The sequence below is a fragment of the Caretta caretta genome, chromosome 12 (genome assembly GCF_965140235.1).
Source record: "Caretta caretta isolate rCarCar2 chromosome 12, rCarCar1.hap1, whole genome shotgun sequence".
NCBI classification, from domain to species: domain Eukaryota; kingdom Metazoa; phylum Chordata; order Testudines; family Cheloniidae; genus Caretta; species Caretta caretta.
In genome coordinates, this window is record NC_134217.1 from 23,733,752 (window position 1) to 23,753,468 (window position 19,717).

General features: G+C 46.5%; 1 protein-coding gene across 3 annotated transcripts in view; it reads right to left on the reverse strand.

The window, feature by feature from the left end:
• CEP89 (centrosomal protein 89) overlaps positions 1 to 19,717 on the reverse strand; it is a 131,710-nt gene that overhangs the window by 73,166 nt on the left and 38,827 nt on the right. For 2 of the 3 annotated variants that reach the window (XM_048870770.2, XM_048870772.2), the window contains 5 exons: positions 18,848 to 18,898; positions 16,288 to 16,371; positions 14,194 to 14,301; positions 8,555 to 8,666; positions 1,482 to 1,662 (listed from right to left, as the gene is read on the reverse strand). In XM_048870770.2, the coding sequence (XP_048726727.2) occupies positions 1,482 to 1,662; positions 8,555 to 8,666; positions 14,194 to 14,301; positions 16,288 to 16,371; positions 18,848 to 18,898 (536 nt within the window). The remainder of the gene's footprint in view (positions 1 to 1,481; positions 1,663 to 8,554; positions 8,667 to 14,193; positions 14,302 to 16,287; positions 16,372 to 18,847; positions 18,899 to 19,717) is intronic. The other variant, XM_048870771.2, reaches the window with a different exon arrangement.

Here is a 19,717-nt window from a genome sequence, read left to right on the forward strand (position 1 = left end):
GTCTTGAGCGAAAATAACTCAGCTGAATGTCATAAAACGTAATAAATTAAGTTCTAGACAACCCGAGGTTGAAAGTAAACATTCTCTCTTAAATACGTTCTTTAAAACTCAAATCACGCAATAAAATATCACAAGCCATTAAGCAAAGAACATATTTTCATGGTGGAGGCAGGAGGTAGTAAAACAGTTCTTGGTTCATTAAAATAGCTTAGCATGCATTTTTATAAGAAACTGAGACACAAATTTAAAACACACTGATGTTCGTTAACTATAATTCACTTTAAATCCCTTCACTGTCGTGTAGTTTAAAGTTCTGATATATTTCATTTTTATTATAAAAAACTAAATCTTAGTGAATGGAAAGAGAAGTAATGTTTCTGCACCAGAGGAAAAAAGTAAAAGCCTTTTACTTTTCACCAGAGGCTTGTTTGATTCAGACGTTGTTTGAACAGACTGGCTTTATCAAAGTGATGTACTCCTAGGACTTTTTCAGTTTATCTGTATCTTTCCCCTGGAGTAAGGGTTAGCTCCTGAAATATTATAGACTGTTGGGCATGACATGTTTATTGTCAACTTTTGTTTATTCTTTATGTGGTATCTTGCTAGATTTTCAAGATTTTATAAACGAGGATGGACATTTAATTGACATATCAGATTTGTTTTTCCCAATCTGTTGTACTGTAATGCTTGGCATTGCCTAGTAGTTTGTCCTAATCTCTCATACTTGAAATTGTGGAGAATGGAGAACAATAGTGTTTTCAGTTTAGGATCTGAGTATATTTTATACATTTGCTACCAAAGAAGGGAACAAAAAATTGAAAACAATTCAGAAATAGGAAAACAGCTTCTAAGGTTAATACAAATGTTAATATGAATTATCTTATTTCCAATAAAGCAGTTTTCTTATAACAAAAAGACTCCAGCATTTTACAATGCAAACTTTGCACCTTTGTGCTATGGCATGAGAACCTAAGTGAATTTTTAAAATGTAATCAAGCAATGGGAATAGTGAAAAATAAATTAGGATTTTTAAATTCAGTTTTAATTGTCTATAGTGTTACAGGTAATGACATTTGTTCTCTAAAAATATCATTCTTAAATGTTTCCCCTTGGCGGAAATTTTTTTTGTTTGTCTAAGGTGCATTTTTTGTTTTTGTTTTTATTTATACCTAGATAAAACAGCATATAAACTGTGGGTGAAATCCTGGCTCTATGAACTGAATGGCAAAATGCCCATTGATTTCAATGGAACCAAAATTTCCTCCATGTTTTTATCAGTCTAAAAAATTAAGTTAACAGTTTTCTAAAATAGTATTGCTCCACCTTCTTTGTACTCTGCCAGCTACCTTAACAACATCTGGATCGTGATGGAAAAGAACACTGGGGATTGGGTCCTGGTGCGGCAAAGGGATCTGTATGGGTACTTTGCAGGATCGGGGCCTTTCACACCACTTGTCTGTATACAATATGTAGACCCATACCTTCTTAATGCATTTACCAAAGCAACATGCTCCTTTGCTGTTACTCTGTCATTAAGATTGGCTTTCAGTTCTTCACATGTGGAGCATAAAGACTTCAGCTGCTTCTGATTCTCTGATATCTCCTCTTCCTGGCTCTGTTTCTTAGCTTCCAAAACCATTAGCTGTTTGGTCAATTTTGAAACTTCATGGGGGGGAAAAAAAAAAACTGTTGACACAACAGAACTAATTCACTAATCAAGTCAAAATTATAATTAAAACAATAGGACATTATTTCATAGATGCATTAAGCCCTGTGCCAACTTGACTTGGCTTGTCAAATTAAGTATTGCAATGCTTTTATGCTATGGCTCCTGCTATCTGTCAAGCAGTTTATCGAGATGCTAGTCTTATCCACAGTTAAGAATAAAGAGAAAATCCTTATGTTATAGGCCTGAGTTTCACTAACTTCTGACTTGGCCAAAAGTAAACCTCAACCAACCCACCTGAAATTTCATGGGTATGTTCTTATGCCAGGGCAGAGGAGGGGTTGGTTGGTTGTTTCCTGGAAGATTTGGGGCAAACTGGAGAACTGTTTGGAAGATGAGAGTGAGTGAGTGAGTATTGTGACAGGGTCGGGCCAGATGGCGACAGGAGAGTGACCCTATTGGGATCCAGGAAGTGGGGGGGCAAAGCCCGTCCACTGCTAAAGGATCCCCCCACAGCCTAAGAGGGGGATCCACAGGACCTGGACACCAAATAAATCCGGGGGACAACTAATGTGAAATAACAGGGACAGGAGTGTGGTCAAAGGTCAAACTAAGGGAACCGGACGGGGACACCGAGCAGAGAACCCCGGACAGCACCCACTGCTCCTCGAAGGCGTCAAGGGAGTCAGTGGACGCCACCCAGAGGAACTCTGCCCAGATACGTGAACGGACCAAGGATCGGAAATAGGCCCCACAGACACAGGAGACTCCATCGGTCAACCTCCTCACTCTGGTTTTATAGATGGCCATTTTAGCTAGGGCCAGGAGGAGGCTGACCAAGAGATCCCGTGACTTTGTGGGGCCACGGATAGGGAGTGCATAAATAGGAAGGTGAGGGGAGAAGTGCAACCAAAAACGTAATAAAATATTTGTGAGGAGCCGGAATAGGGGCTGCAGCCTGGCACACTCCAGATATGTGTGCCAGGGTTTCCCTCATGCCGCAAAAGGGGCAGGTGTCTGGGACAGAGGTGAACTGCACCAAGAACACGCCCGTGCTCATGGCTCTGTGAAGGAGCCGCCAACTGATATCCCCAGCGGGCCTCGGGACCAAGGTGGAATATAGGCTGGCCCACCGGGGCTCCACACCCTCCAAAGTTGGCAGGAGGTCCCGCCATTTTGTATCAGGGCGGGACACCAGGGTGAGGGAGTGTAGGGTGTGGAGCACGAGCGTGTATAGATGTTTCCTTGGCGCAGTTTGGAAACAGACCGGCTGCAGCTCGTGCAGCCGGCTCACAGTGAAGGGGTGAGGGTGTCGGTTGGGTCCACGGGGTAGGGGCCCAATTAAAAGGTCCAGCTGGCCTGTGGTAGAGGGTGGGCGGGGCGCGCCCTCATGTAGGACCCTGTCGAGGTAAACTCGAGCAGCGGGTGGCATAGCGGCTTTCACCTCCTGAAGTACGCGCCGGGGAGTACAAGGTCTAGAGAGCCCCATGCACTGAGCAAGCGTCAGGGGATCCAGCCAGTCTCCCTGGACATAGTCCAGGAGGTCTCTGACTCCTGTGACTTCTGCCAAGATCAACCTCTGGCGCACTGAGGGGGACTCCGCCACCTGCACACGAAGCTGGGGGTTGTGTAGCAGGGGCTCCGCGAGGAGATCTGCCCCCTCGGTGGCCGCCATGGACCTGGTCGTTGAAAACAGTTTCCAGGTCCGGAGGAGGTCCTGGTAGAAGACCGGCAGCCAGGAGAGGTCTCGCGGAAGACCTCTCGGATGGAGATAAAGGAGCTGCCGGTCATATCGGAGCCCTCAGAAACGGCACAGGAAGGCATGCGCCAGTATGCTCCAAGCCGGACTACCTGCACCATAAAGGAGCCTCTGCAGGGCCTGGAGGCGGAAGACATGGACCTGAGTGTGCAGACATTTCAGGCCCTGCTCTCCCTCCTCCAGGGGTAGATGAAGAACCCCTGCAGGGACCCAGTGCAGTCCTGATCAAAAGAACACCAGAATCCATGTCCGGAGGGTGGCTAGGAAACCCGGGGCCGGGACCAGGGTGTTGAGCCGGTACCAGAGCATGGACAGGACTAGCAAGCACCAGCGCTCTCCCTCAAAGGGAGAGGCACTGGAGTAGTCCTGTCCATTTCCGGAGCCACTCTATCACCCCGCCCTCTAAATTGTGCCAGTTCTCCGGCGGAGAGGGATGTGTGGCAGAAAGGTAAACGCCGAGATAGAGCAGCGGACCCGCGCTCCACCGGATGGCCTGAAGCGTGGGTGGGAGGGAGCTCGCCTGCCAGCCGTTCCCGACCACCAGGCCAGAGCTCTTGACCCGGGTGGAGGAGGCTGCCGAACAGATGGCCTGGCAAGCCTCCACCCGCACCAAGTCTCCCGGGTCCTGGACCACAAGGAGCATGTCATCAGCGTACGCCGACAGGACCAGCCGCAGCTCCGGCTCCCGCAGCACCAACCCTGTCAACCTCCTTTGGAGGAGACAGAGGAAGGGCTCAATTGCCAGAGCATACAGCTGGCCCAAGAGGGGGCACCCCTGCCGTACTCCTCGCCCGAAGCTGACCGGTTCAGTCAGGGTCCAGTTGAGCCTGACCAGACACTCTGCAGAGGCATACACCGCCCGGAGAAAACCCACGAACTGGGGTCCGAAGCCAAACGCTTGCAGACTGCTCAGGAGATACCCGTGATCCACCCTGTTGAACACCTTCTCCTAATCCAAGGACAGGAGGGCGAACGACAGACCATCCCTACACCCGAGTTCCAAAAGGTCCCCGACTAGATATAGGTTATCAAAGATGCCGCGGCCCGCGACTGTGTAGGTCTGGTCTGGGTGGACCACATCCGCCAGCACGGACCTTAGCCGCAGCGAGATTGCTTTTGCCACAATTTTGTAGTCCATGCTGAGGAGCGAGACGGGACGCCAATTTCGTAAATCGTGGAGGTCCCCCTTCTTCGTCAATAAGGCAAGCACAGCTTGCCTGCACGAAAGAGGGAGGACCCCACTCTGCAAAGACTCGGCCCAGACGGTGACTAGGTCTGGGCCGAGGATGTCCCAGAACACACGGTAGAGCTCCACGGTCATTCCGTCCATGCCCGGAGATTTATTGGTGGGCATGCGATGGGGGGGCTTCCGAGAACTCTGCCAGAGTGAGAGGCAGCTCAAGCCGGTCTCGGCCGCCCACACTGACCATAGGAAGCTCCTCCCAGAGCACTCTGCAAGAGTTAGGATTGGTCGGATCCGGGGAGAAAAGGCTTGCGTAAAAGGCTCTTGCCCTCCCACACATCTCCACCGGATCCGTGAGGGGGGTGCCATCTTCTGCCAGAAGGCAGGTGACGTGTTTCCTGGCCCCCCTCCTTTTCTACAGGGTGTAGAAGAAGCGGGAGCCGCGATCCAACTCCAGAAGGAGGCGGATGCAGGATCGAACAAAGGCATCCTGGGCCCGATGATCCTCGAGGGCCCGGAGCTCCTCCCGCTTCTCCCGGCCCACTGCGCAGAGGGGCAGATCCTTGGAGCTGGTGGCCAGATGCCTCTCCAGCTCTAAAACCTCCTGTTCCAACTGCTATATCGCCGCATCCCTCCGTCAGCTGGCGTCCCGGGTGTAGTCACGGCAGAAGAGCCGGGCGCGCACCTTCCCCAGGTCCCACCACCGCCGCGCCGAGGGAAAGGCACGCCGCTGCCCTCGCCAGGCCAGCCAGAACTCCCGGAAGGACGTCACGAAGCCCATATCCTCTAACAAGCTGTTGTTGAAATGCCAATAGGCCGGCCCCGGCCTCTCCGCACAGAGGGAGGCCTTCACAGTGGCTAAATGATGGTCAGAAAATGGGGCCAGCCGGATACTGGAGGAGTGGGCTCATGAAAGGTGGAAACATGATAAATAAATGCGGTCCAACCGGGAGTGGCACGACAAAGGTGAGCCTCCACCCGGACAAAGGTGAACGTGGAAATGTCACCCGGGTGGTGGTCGCGCCAGACGTCCACTAGGGAGTGGTGTTCGACTATCTCCCGGAGGACATCCGCTGCGGCCGGGCACTGCTCAGTCCCCCTCCTCAAGGGTGTTGTTGAAGTCCCCACCCAGGACCAGGCACTCATGAGGATCCAAGGTGCCGAGGAAGGCAGACGCCTGCTGATAAAATTGCAGCCGCTCCAGGCCCGATGGGGCATAGAAGTTCATGAGGTTGACCACAAGCCCCTCCATATGGACCCAGAGGTGCAGCAGGCGCTCCGGCACACCCTCGGCGACCCTCAGCACCTCGAGCCGTAGGCTGGGGGAGAACAGGGTCGCCACTCCAGCCGTACGAACTGTGAGATGGCTAAAGTAGACCCTGTCCCCCCAATCCAGCCGCCAGCTGTCTTCGGGGGTCGGATCCGTATGGGTCTCCTGCCAGAAAACCACAGAATACTCCCCCCTCGAAGGAAGGAAGAACACCTGGGACCTGCGGAGACCTATCCTACAGCCCCGAGTGTTCAATGTTGCGATGGTGAGAGGTGCCATGAGGAGGGCTGGGGGGGATCCTTACCGGCAGGGATGTTCGCAGCTCCCGACGGGCCGTGCAACAGTCTGTGACCTACCCCATAAGTGAGTAAGGAGTCACGGAAGAGGCGGACCTGCTGGTAGGCCGTGGCAGCCTGCTTCCCGGTCCTTTTACCCTTCCCCATGAGGGCCCTCGCGGCCCGGAGGATTTGATGAAAATCCCCCCATCACTGGAGAGCAAGCTGTACCTTGTTGCGGGAGCCACTGACGTCTTTTAAAAACTCCTGCAACTCCTCTCGTAGCGCATGGGGGCGTGGGGTTATGGTCTCCTGGTTATCCCGACGGGGCCCTTGGTACAGCCCTGTGGCTCACCGAGACAGGCAGACAGGGTGCAGACCCCCGACGGGGCGCCTGATGGACTGGCGCCACTAGGCCTGCCTCAAACACTGGGGCAATAGGGGATGGTGAAGGGAGGATAGCAGCCCCTAGTGGGTCGGGACAGGGAAACACAAAGGCTGTTCCCTGGGGGTCATCTACTGGAAAAGGGAAGGAGACAGCCCCAGGGGCAGCAATAACATCACGGGAGGTGGACGGGATAGGGACACGGTTTGGGGCAGAGGCAAGATTCTGGACTTCAGAATCCAAGCAGCTGGATGGTGACATCTCCCGATCAGGCTCAAGGGTTAAGGGGGTGTGGAGGGGGCTCTCAGCGATGCTGGGCGCAGGCTCTATGGTGGGTTTGGCAGCCACGGCATCAGGAGGTGGACTATCTTCTGTAGGGCCCCCACCTGGGAAGGAGGTTGATTGCTCCACACCAACGAGGGGTGCCCCTAACGGCTCGGGTCCCGGCCGCGTAGCACTGGCCGTCGCCTCAACAGGCTCCGTGGCAGTCAGCGGGGTGCCATCTGCGGCCGGGTTGATGGAGGAGTCCAGGGGCTCCTTGGTGGTGGGAGCGAAAGCAACGGTTAGAGGGAGGGAGCATGGGGAAAGGGGGGCTGGAGTGAAGTCACCCAGATCGAGGCCCGCTGGCATAGGGTCGTCCTCCCCCTGGGTGACCGGGGTCAGACCTAGGGCCTCAGTCTCCTCGTATATGGATGGGAGATCGCTTTCCGCCACCCTAAGGTTCTCCCTGCCGGCACCTGACACGACGGTTGCCTCGGGGCTCACAGAGGCTTCAGATGGTACCAGGGCAGGAGGGGCTACCTCGGAGGGGAGGGACTCCCACGGAGGGGAGATACTGCCTTCCAGTGCTGCCACGACTTCCCCAGCCGGCACCGTGGATGGAATACACCCGTGGGCAAAGCGGAAGGCTTGGCATCAGTGCCCCCCTTCCTGGTCTTCCGGGGGGCCTCCGCATCAGATGGGAGGAGCGGAGCTCAAGCCTTCCGCTTGCCCCGCTTCCCCTGTACTAGGGCCCAGCCCTCCATGGCATCATCCGGGGGCTGGCTAGCAGGGATCATGTCAGGGGGTAGAGGCGATGGCTCAGGGACTCAGGGGGGGCGGGAGGGACCTTGCCATACATTTTGGAGGCCGCCACAATGGCCATGGGCCCCAACACCCTTGCCAACGCCCACATGTAGGTCTCCACATGGGGCAAGGCAGGCACCAGGAGGCAACCGACTTCCTGGTTATGGTGGGAAAGGGGCCCCGGCTGCTATAGATGGTAGTGGAGGAGGTGGGCGGGAGAGATAACATAGTGGCAGGCGGGGGGGGCTGCCGCCACCTGGGCGTATGCCCTGGGGGCCGGGGGAGGGACACTCGCAGAGCTGGTGGAGGGAACAGCGGGGAGGGACGCCGTGGCCGGTGCTGGGGCCACGGCAGTGGGGGCAGCCCCTGCCATGGAGGGCCTGGTCTTTTTAGCAGGACCCTTCCCCTTCTTCTTATCCTGGCCCTTTCCGCTAGCTGGGAGTGCTCCCCCAGAATCTGAGGGGTGAGGGTCGTGGCAGCAGCAGAGGTCACCCTGGTGCCCGCTGCTGCTGGCGCCCCAGGAGGGGTGGTGGCAGGTGGTTCAGAGGCGGCAGCGGAGGTAGAGGCTTGGGGAGGTGATGGAGGGGCAGGCGGGGGAGGGGCAGCTGGGGCTGCTGGAGGGGTCCCACCCGTCTCGTTCTCCGCCGTCATGAGTGGGGAGGGAAGGGGAGACACCAGAAGGAGGAGGAGAAAGGGGAAGCAGGTCGACCACTCCTCTGTCTGGGGTTCTCTGCTTGGTATCCTCCTCTGGATCCCTGATTCTTTACCTCAGATCTCATCCTACTCCTGTTGATTCATTTGCTGTCTTCGGTATTCAACTGATGCCTGAGTCCAGTGGTTCTTGCTCATTAATTGAGGGGGAGGGCCTTTAGTTTTGGGAAGGCCTATGCTGGCCCATCCCCAGTAATTCAAATTGTACAGTCCAAGTAAGTAGCAATTGAAGTATCTTACCTTCCTGAAGATGTTGGTTGTAACTTTCCTTTGCTTTAGCCTGCTGAATTTCAAGTTGCTCCATCAACACTCCATTTTCTTCCAAGACCAGCTTTGCCTGAGTTTGCAGCTGCTGCCTGTGATGATGATTGATTTAGAAGTAACGTACCACTCAAGCATTAGTAAGTTAAATAATTAAAAGAAGACACAGAAATGAACCCTGCATTAATTTTAGACTGGTATTTGCATCCTTCTGTTCAAAAAGCTTACTGAAGATAATGAGCGAATCCAGATTACTTTAAGGTTATTAGAGTGCAATTATTACATTACAATGTCATTTTCATATGAAAATACCTCCTTAAAAGTAGGTTTTACTTTCTAGAATGTTGAAAACAAAGTATGAATGAAGTCGGAAAATGCAATGACAATGCAGAAAAAAAGAGTGAATGTGACAGATACGGCAATTTCCTGAATATCCCTGAAAGACCTTAATGAATTAAATTTAAGTATCTTTGGGGTCCATTATATTAAATGGGTAGTTTATATATTATTACAGGCTGGGATTGTATGTAGCCTCTCAAAGGAGATGTGATAGATATGTGACCTGGGGGCTCAGAGGACTATATTGAACAATGTGCCAGACAAGAATGGACTCTTGGAAGAAAACACAGTAACTGGTTTTCCTGGGGAATATCTAGGGGGAGGTGAAAGCAAATTCCCCACCCTCACCACAGTTATGCAGAGACCCAGTCTTTTGAAACTGTGCCTCTGAGGAGTGAGCCATTGTCTGCTGTTCACCTATTACATGAGGCCATGATCAAAGGCCCAAGCTGTATAAAGGAAAGACTGACCTATTCATGATTGTTCTTGTTCTGAATCTGAAACAGTTATGAACTTGTAACCACAGGAAAACCCAGCTATGGGTTTTGAAGGACTGACATCTACCAGAGCCTGAGGTTGGAGTTGGTGTGACTTCTGGTAAGCTTTTCAGCATGCATGTGAGTTCTTTTATTGTTTTAATGTTTTCTCAGTAATGCTTTCACCTTAAGAATAAATGTTTAGAGAGAACTATGTGGGAGCTTGTTGGTGCCCTTGAGGGACCACAGAGTGGGTATAAAGGTGCAGTTGCCCTGATCTGTGATAATGTATATTTGAATTAAAGCCAGATGGCTCTCATTTGTGCCAGACGCATGAAGGAGGGGATAGCCAAATGCTTAATACTGGATCACATAAAATATTTCTTAGGACTTGCTAAGTCATCAGTTCATGGCTTATAGATCTAGAAATAGTTGCCAATGCTAGTCATATAAATGCTATTTATGGGACTCTGAAAAGAAAGCCTTTTAATCTTAGCTACCTCTAGCATACAACTGACCCTTTGCTCTATACTAGGCTTTAATGTAGCCTTCTAGAAAGCAAATAGAGTCTTTTTGCTGTTAGGAAAAGTCTAAGGAACTATTTATGTTCTGACGTGATAGCTGGAAAAGTAGAGAAGTATTGTCCAGGATGCAAGCAGAGATATAAGAAATGTGGACACTTTGAAGACAAATGAGATGCAGTTCATTTGTTTGTGATCACCTGATATATCATACAAAGCCTCGGTTACAGCAACCACCAAATCAATTAGCTAGACTTTACCCAGTCATAAGATAGAGGGCTAATGGTTATCAATATTAACAAAAGTTTATAGATGTGACCAAAACAAGAAAAAAGTGGCCTTATCCTATATAGCATGTTGCAGTGTGCACAGCTTGATAATACTGTCTGTTACCATACATGAGTGGAGAGTGCAAAATGACTATGAGTACGCAGCAGCACAGGCTGTAGAAGGCCATGCAGGACCTGGGTATGACCTCGAGCAGCTAGACAGTGCTGCTGCAGCTTCAATCCTATTGGTGTTTGAGACAGATAGATAAATCAAAGCTAGGTCGGATATGTCTACACACTTGGCAATCACACTTCTGATTGCAGTGTAGATATATTCTGTACTCTCATACTTGTCTAACTAGATCATGTAAATGTAGTGTGAGTGTTCATAAATTTAATTGCAACATGTTTGGATCAGGTTGCTTGTGGATGCCCCAAACGCATCCTGGTGGCCACTAGTCATTTGACCTTAAAATATGAAGCTGAGGTTTGACCACATAAGAATGCACCAATGATCATAGTTGTCCTGAAGATTCCTACAGTTCTGGCTGGCAAATTGGACCGATGGTGACCAACACCAAAATTATTCTAAATCTGGTGGGGAAATCTAGATAATAAAAATTGCCTCCCTCTCCCCAATATTTTGCTACTAATATGAAGGTGGGATTAAGTTGCTAGCAGTTTTTTCCAAAGACTTCTGAAATTTGGGGAAGGGATCATAAGCAGCCACCCCCTGAGATTTCTGAAGTCCCTACTAATGGGCTAGTGCCCCCCACCTGTGAACTAAGCTCTGCCGTTCATCTCAGGCCACCAGAAGAGTTCTTCTGCGGTAAAAACACTCCAACAATTAATTATTAGCATTAAGAAAACTTGATATAATGTATTAAATTAGACTTAAGTCTATGTCTGTCTCCCTTTAGAGAGAATTACCAGACTAGTAGGGTAAGTTGAATTCAGAGAGCTGCTAACAGAAAAAAAAATTACCAGGTAAGAAATTTCTCATTTTGTTGCACAGTTTCTTTCCTCATCCATTACTAAAGGGAAGTAGTAAGCAAGAAATCCTAGAAGCAGGGAGAGAAAGAATAAGCAGAGTTTAATTTATAGTAGAATGACAGGCAGGAATGGAATTCTCCCCACCCCATATAAAGGAAGAACTTCATAAACTAAGGAGTAATGTGGGAACCAACCCAGTAGTACCTTCCTACAAATGGATGAATCTGCGAAGGAATGGAAACTTACTTCGCAAAGTTTTTCAGATGTGGCTCATACATTATCCATCAGTGCTTCTAGGGACTGCTGTGAATAGTTTCCCAGATACCTAGAATGCCAACTGGTGCAGGATTTTCACATCTTGTCTGCAGCAACTTTGAGACTTAAGGCCTTGGCATTTTGGATAAAATGAGATGAACAGGGTACAGTTGGCATATGTACTCCAATTTACAGTTCTAGGAATGCCCATTTTATGCCACAACCTTCCAAGAGTTACAACAAAATGATGGCATTCCAAGAATAGTAGAAAGAGAGAACTTACTTTAAACAGAGGTTTCTAGAGCTATAAGAATATCCTTTTCCTCATAATAAAAGCAGTATGGTTCTTGTATAGATCATCTCCTTTCTCCCAACACCAAGGTTCAGTAGGGCTGATGAGTAGATCCCATCCATATCTGCTTTGAGCCACCATTTGGGCTTGTTGGGGTGTTGCCTGGATGGTTTTATACACCATGTTATACCACTGTCTCCTTGGATGTCCACTGCTTCTCTCTCCTTGCACTATTCCACAGAAAACAATTTTAGGCAGTTGGGAGGGGGTTATTTGAGCAACATGGCCAAACCATTGCGGTTGTTGCCTTGTAATGACTGTAGTCACACACTGCACTTTCAGTCTTCTCTAGATGTCATAATTTCTTAGCCTGTCTAGCCTTTGTCAAACCTAGAATATGTTTGAAGCTTCTGCTCCAGGTGCATTGTCGGTACCCATGTTTCACACTCAAAGTAATGGGAGTACAATGAGAATTGAATATAATCTGTCTTTAGCGATTATACTGATTTAAGGCTACAAACATTTTTATTCAGGCTACAAACATTCTGCTGGAAGTAGCTACCCGCTTGTTGATATCATTCATCTTCATAGCAGTTGTCATAGGTTATGATGGAACCCAAGCAGCAGAAACGGTCTACTTGTTTGTCTACACCATAATGTCTAGTTTAACGTGTTCTTTACGATTAGTTTGATGTTTTGTTCATTCATATTTAATCCCCATTCTCTGGCTGTTATATACAGGTTAGTTGCTGCTTCTTGGTTGTATTCCTCCATAGACATTATCAATACATTGTCTGCAAAGTCAAGGTGATTGATAATTTGCCCCCAACATTTTGCGGCCTCCACCAATGTTACTAAAGGAGTTGAACAAGATGTTTTTCTAAATATAGAGCAAAAAGTACTGGACTGAGTACATTTCCCTGCTTGACTCCAGTTTTCACTGCAAATCAGACACTAATACATACTGCGTGCCAAGCTATGCCATAGAGACTCTACAGTATTTGAATCAACTTGCTGCTAAAAACATACCACTTGAGTGCCTTCTACAGAGTCTCTCTGTTAATGGAGTCAAAAGCCCCAGCAAATACTCCATGAGGGAGAGAAGGGAATAGAAAAGACATTTAACCCCTAATTTCCGCCCCAATTATTCATTAACCATATTAATTGCTGCCTTGAAAAGGACACATTTGTTTTTTCCTTTTGGGGACTCAGACTCTCTGGGATTTGCAAGACTTCCCCTTGAGTATCCTGAGAATCCCCCAATTTCCAGTGCAAAGAAGAGGAGCTGTGGAGGAGTCCTGCTTCTTTCCCTAGGGAGCAGAGGACCCACTTTGGTTTCTGGAGGAAGACTCTGGATCCTTTCCAGAATTCCCCTCCCCTTCCATTCCAGACCTGTTGTGAGACTTATCCCTGAGTTGGCCAGATAACTTCTTCCTCATCCTTAGACTCTTTTACCAAAAGCTCAGAAGCTCCTGAACAGGCTTGCTTGTACTGGAGTCCCAGTTCCTTGGGGCAGTGGGGGACTGACATACCAGTCTGACTCTGAGCACCATAACCTGGCAATGTGCAATATGAGGGTCAGCTAGCTGGGTACAGGCAGGGCACAACTGATCCTCTGTAGAGCCTGTAAAAGCTGCCTCACACAGGGAACACCACCTTGGATTTAAGCCAGGTGTTTGCAGGACAGTTCTGACATACATGCCTGAGTGGGAGGAGAGGAGTCCAGCAAATAGGTGCTGAAGTAGCAGATCCAAGTTGCTATTTACCCAATCTCGGGGGAGGGAGAAATATAAATTGCAACTAAATGAAAACCAAATAAAAGGTTTTAAAACAAAATGGTTGGAAGAAACTGAATCGCAAATTTGTTCTACCACCAAAGGCAGAAAATCTGAGTGGCCAGAGTTGAAGGGCAGAGCTTAGTCCTGGAACGTCCAGAAACAGCACTGTATGGCCTCCAAATTCCACAGGTGGGGAGCATTTGTAATGAATGAGGAGAGAAGCAGTGCAACAGAAATAGTCAACTCTGGTAAAGTTGAATAATTTCTGAATAAACTTAAAATCAAGTCAAGTAAGATTAGTTAATTAATTCATTAAAACATTTGAGAGAGAGTTTTACAGAGAAATGGTTAGTGTACAGTGTACATGGACTCTCTTTCGGGATCTGAAGTTCACTTCAAATTAGATCAAAGAGACTGAAAATCATTCTGATCTATTGTCCTAGAAAGATCAGATACCATGAAGATTTGTACATTGGACAGATCTTAACTAAAGTGTATCAAATGTACAAAATCTTTCCTACTGGTATTGTGTATTTGACATTAGGGACTAAGTTTCAAAATCATAATCCCATCTACTTACATGGAGCCAGGATTTCACCCATCATGTTTATATGCTCTTAAAAGTCTGTTTGTATGAGAGTAGCATAATAAAAGTACTTTTTCACTAATTTATAATAAATACAAACAAAATCCACTTGCCATTCCTTCAGGGTAACAGAACTATTTTTATTTAATTGCTGGTGCAGTTGTTCATTCTCCTTCACCAGTTCTTCAACTTGTATCCTAAACTTCCTCATGTCCTCCTGGAATACAAATGAATTCACATAAAAATCTCAAAATGTACATATTTTGCTTCAGCCCCATGCTATCAGAAAATTTTTTATTCACTTTTATCTGAGTGCATTTATATCATGCATGTAAGAACAGCAGATTGGTTTACTTGACTGCCCATCTTTAACTCAGCTTGTTAGTGTCAGTGCTGCTGAAGGAAGCATATCCATACCTAAATTGAAAATTGCTTAACTGATTTAAATATAATTTAGTAAAAAATATATGCCTTTTCTGTTAAAAAAAAAAAAAAGGTTTTGGCTTCATGTCCTAGGAAACAACAAAATTACAACCTCCTGAATAATGGAGGTTTATTGGAGTTACCAGATGATGCTATTAATTTTCAATATACTTGATTATGAAAATATATTATGGTGAACATACAAGAACAGAGCCCTAGGTGTCTTCTGTTCTTCTTCCTCACAAGGATGAAGTTGGTAAGCAGAATATTGAAAGATACAAGACTTTTGCTCTGAGGCTGAAATTTATTTCCTTGCAGTTGGCCCAAAATACCATGTTGTAGGGAGTAATGAACACAGCAGATGCATGGGAAAGCTTTGCAACTTGTGTCCATTGCAGAGGGTTGGTTCTGTGCTCACTCTAAATTAACCAGTCATTGTTTTCAATAGATTCAGTGGCCAAGAATTCTCCCTGAGAGCTTCTCCCTGCCAACTTTCTGATTGCAGAAAACTGAACAACCTTGCCCTGCCCGCTTCCCCACCCTTTCTCCGAGGCCACATCCCTGCTCACTCCATCCCCCCTGCCTCCGTTGCTCACTCACTCATTTTCACTGGGTTGGGGTGCACGAGGAGGTGAGGGCTCTGGCTGGGGGTGCGGGGTCTGGGGTGGGGCTGGAGATGAGGGGTTTGGGGTGCAGGCTCCGGGCTGGGCTGAAGGGTTCAGAGTGTGGGAAAGGGCACCGGGCTGGGGTAGGGAATTGGGGTGTGGGAGGGGGTACAGGCTCTGGACTGGGAGAGCAGTCTCCTGTGTGGGACCAGAAATGAGGGGTTCAGGATGCGGGAGGGGGCTCTGAGCTGGGGCTGAAGGGTTCAGAGTATGGGAGTGGACTCAGGGCTAGGGTGTGGGTGCAGGGAGGGAGTTTGGGTGCGGGAGGGGGCTCAGGGCTGGAGGCTCGGGGTTGGAATGCAGGAGTGGGTGTTCGGGGTGTCGGCTCTGGGAGGTGCTTACCTCGGTCGGCTCCCAGAAGCACGGCATGTCCCTCAGCCCCTAGGCGCAGGGGTGGCCAGCGTTCTCTGCGCGCTGCCCCTATCCGCAGGCACCGCCCCCGCAGCTCCCATTGGCTGCTGTTCCCAGCCACTGAGAACTGTGGAGCCATCGCTCAGGGCAGCATCTGCGCTGCAGGCAGGGGCAGCATGCAGAGCCCCACTGGCCACCCTTGCACCTAGGAGCTGGAGGGACATGCCAACCACTTCCAGAAGCCACGCGGAGCCGGCTGTTGCAGCCGACTAGACTTTTAACGGCCGACAGGAGCCACGAGGCTCCTTTTTTGACCTGGCATTCTGGTTGAAAACCAGACGCATGGCAACCCTACCAGAGAGGGTGGAAGAAGGCAGTGATTACTATTAAAACCTCTGGCTTGAATAGCAGAGGCTGCAATGTAACCTTACAGTCTTCCCTATTGGTTGCCAACGGTGAATTCTTTCCTTCCCAAACTGCAACTGAGACCTCTGCACAAAGTCTATTTACTCTGGTTTTCACCGAGAGGACAATTCTTGTACATCTCAGTGCTCTACCAGCTCACAGAAACAAAATAGAGAAAGCTGGCAGAAAAAAAATGATTGCATAATGTGTATGCAAGCCAAAAATCAGAGCAAAGTTCGTTCTAATTTTAGGCCTCCAACAGCTTTGACAAGATCCCTTTAAAGATTTCAACAGTTTGTGATGTGTTCCTATTTTTTTCCACTTTACTGTTAATTTTTTTTAATTATTTGCCAACTTACCTCATGTGCAAGATTTAAATCTTCCTTTTCTCGCATTCTGTCTTCATATGCCAGTAGGAGAGGTGACAAATATTTCATATCCAGCTGAAGGAAAAGACCCAATGTATTTTAATCCACGGAAATATATTTGAAAACATATTATAAATATTTTAGGTTCCTTTTTAGTTCCATATTTAACTTTAATGTAGTCAGATTCAAGCCAGAGTTTAAGTAAAATGAATGACTATGCTGAAAATGTAGAACTCCGCATAATACAGAGGCCAATAGATTGTATAAAAATTGATGAAAAGATTAATTTTTATAAGCAGAAAATTAAGGCCTGATTTTACATGATGTTATGTGCTCTCAACTCCCATTAAGTTCATCTACAGGTGATTTCAATGGGAGTTCAAGGGACCCACCAGCTCATAGAATTCCTTATGATGAGTGTCAAGGTTCCTCCCCCACTCTGAACTCTAGGGTACAGATGTGGGGACCTGCATGAAAAACCTCCTAAGCTTATCTTTATCAGCTTAGGTCAAAACTTCCCCAAGGTACAAAATATTACACCCGTTATCCTTGGAATGGCCGCTACCACCACCAAACAATTACTGGTTACTGGGGAAGAGCTGTTTGGACGCGTCTGTCCCCCCAAAATACTTCCCAAAACCTTGCACCCCACTTCCTGGACAAGGTTTAGTAAAAAGCCTCACCAATTTGCATAGGTGACCACAGACCCAAACCCTTGGATCTGAGAACAATGAAAAAGCATTCAGTTTTTACAAGAAGACTTTTAATAAAAAATAGAAGTAAATAGAAATAAAGAAATCCCCCCTGTAAAATCAGGATGTAGATATCTTACAGGGTAATTAGATTCAAAAACATAGAGAACCCCTCTAGGCAAAACCTTAAGTTACAAAAAAGATATACAGACAGAAATAGTTATTCTATTCAGCACAATTCTTTTCTCAGCCATTTAAAGAAATCATAATCTAACACATACCTAGCTAGATTACTTACTAAAAGTTCTAAGACTCCATTCCTGTTCTGTCTCTGGCAAGAGCAGCACACAGACAGACCCTTTGTTCCTCTCCCTCCTCCCAGCTTTTGAAAGTATCTTGTCTCCTCATTGGTCATTTTGGTCAGGTGCCAGCGAGGTTACCTTTAGCTTCTTAACCCTTTACAGGTGAGAGGAGCTTTCCCCTGGCCAGGAGGGATTTCAAAGGGGTTTACCCTTCCCTTTATATTTATGACAATGAGAAATATAAAAGACACTGTACATTGATTCACAAAACTCAGAACACCATTAACTTCAACTTAGTACCTCCCAGGAGATGGCTCAGCACTGCAGGTTCAGTCTGTGTGTTAAATTCTGGCTCTAGTAGGCATTTGCAAGCAGGAAAAGCCACAGCTGAGAGAGAACTGCTCAACTGGTGAACCTGAACCAGTCCTGGCTAGCTAAAAAACAACAGACCTCACACTCCGCAAGTCCTCCATGGTTCTGATTGTGAAGGGGTGTGGTCCATTTTAGCATACACCCACTGAGTGAACCCCAATGCACTCACCTTGCTTGAATTACTTGTGCTCTTGGTATGTGTACACTGTGTAGGCAGAGGTGCAGGGATTATGCAAGCATTCACAGGCCAACTGGAATGTCCACATTTTCCTTGGACGTTATTAAGCCAATTATTGGTAAAGTTTGATCCTGCTTAGTTTATGAGATCTGATAAAACCACACACCAAGGTGCTATGGCTACAAACTGAGAACATCTTTTTCACTACCCTGCCAAATTCTAAATTCAGGACTTAATTTTAAATACATGAACGGCATCATTGACTTAAGCACCTTCATAAATGCATTCTGGTCCATACATCTAAGAAGATGGAGGAAGGACTTTTCCTGCATTTTTGATATTGTTTAGTGTCTGACTAAATATAGAAGGGGGGGGGGAGAATCTTGAATTTAAGATTTGGCTAGAAAATTGAGACACTTGGTTTTAAATATTAGATAAATATGTATTTTATAAAATCTGTATAAGTATTTTGTTACTCTTTTAAGATTACCAACTTTTTAAATACTGTTTTTCATAAAAATTTGCAGTTCTTCTTTAGGGAGCATATACTTTCTGCAGTACCTGGATAAAATATGCCATTTGTCGTAATTTGAGCTGTGATTTTTTATAGCACTTGAATAATTTAAAAAATACAGTTAATCAACAGTTCCTGCAATTACATTATATATTGGAGAATATCAAACAATGGCAATTTTCTCCACTTCTCACTAATGTGTTTTTGAATGAAGGCCATAACTCACAATAACTTCAATAGCAGATGTACATGTTTACTTGAAGGGCTGAATTTTGCCATCTATCTTAAATCATAGTATAAACATTAATAAATGCTCATCTTCTCATAACTGCTAGCATGTAGTAGCTCAGCACAGTATCCAAACAATATTCTGTTGATTTAAATATTTCTGTTTCAAATTTATTCGGAAACTACACAAATTTTAGAAAAAGCTAAGATTAAATACAACAATTAACCAATATATAGTAAAGGTAAAAAAAAATGATTTACTTACCAGCCAGGGAGGTAGTGGCCCTTTCGTTGGCAAACCTCCAATTTTTATATTCTAAAATAATTTTTAAAAATTGGAATTCAAATTAAACTGTTTCTGCTTTTTGATTCCTCAAGAATTGTCCATTCACAAACCATATGACTCATAGGAATCTTTATACTCAGACACATGTTTCTAAGTAGATAATATGTATAGTACTTAGATTCACCAAAACTGAGACTTTCTATTTTTTAATTGATATAACGTAAAGCATAATTTAATATAGGCTACTTTACTGGTAAATTCTCAAATTAATTTTTATAAATATCTGTATCAATCTGAGAATTTAAGATAAATCTGGAGAGTATAATCCTATAAAAGGAACTCTAAATAGAATGTAGGATTACTGGTAAATTTTGACAGGTTTCAGAGTAGCAGCCGTGCTAGTCTATATTTGCAAAAAGAAAAGGCGTACTTGTGGCACCTCAGAGACTAACCAATTTATTTGAGCATAAGCTTTTGTGAGCTACAGCTCACTTCATCGGACGCATCTTATGCTCAAATAAATTGGTTAGTCTCTAAGATGCCACAAGTACTCCTTTTCTTTTTGGTAAATTTTGGTGTGAAAAGAAGGATTATTTGAACCATAACATAAATAGGTCATGGTGAGGAAACCATTCCTTCCATGAGTTTATCTTAATGAGAAAAGGATTTAAAAAATCTCTACTGAAGGCAAAGGGGTATATTTTCCACCAGAAGCACACACAGAGTTTCAATTAAGCATTAAATCAAGTTGCCATTTTGATGTATCTGAAATTTATACAGCCCCCATTACCATAGTAACTGAGCATCTCACAATCTTTAATGTATTTATCCTTACAAGGTAGGAGGTAC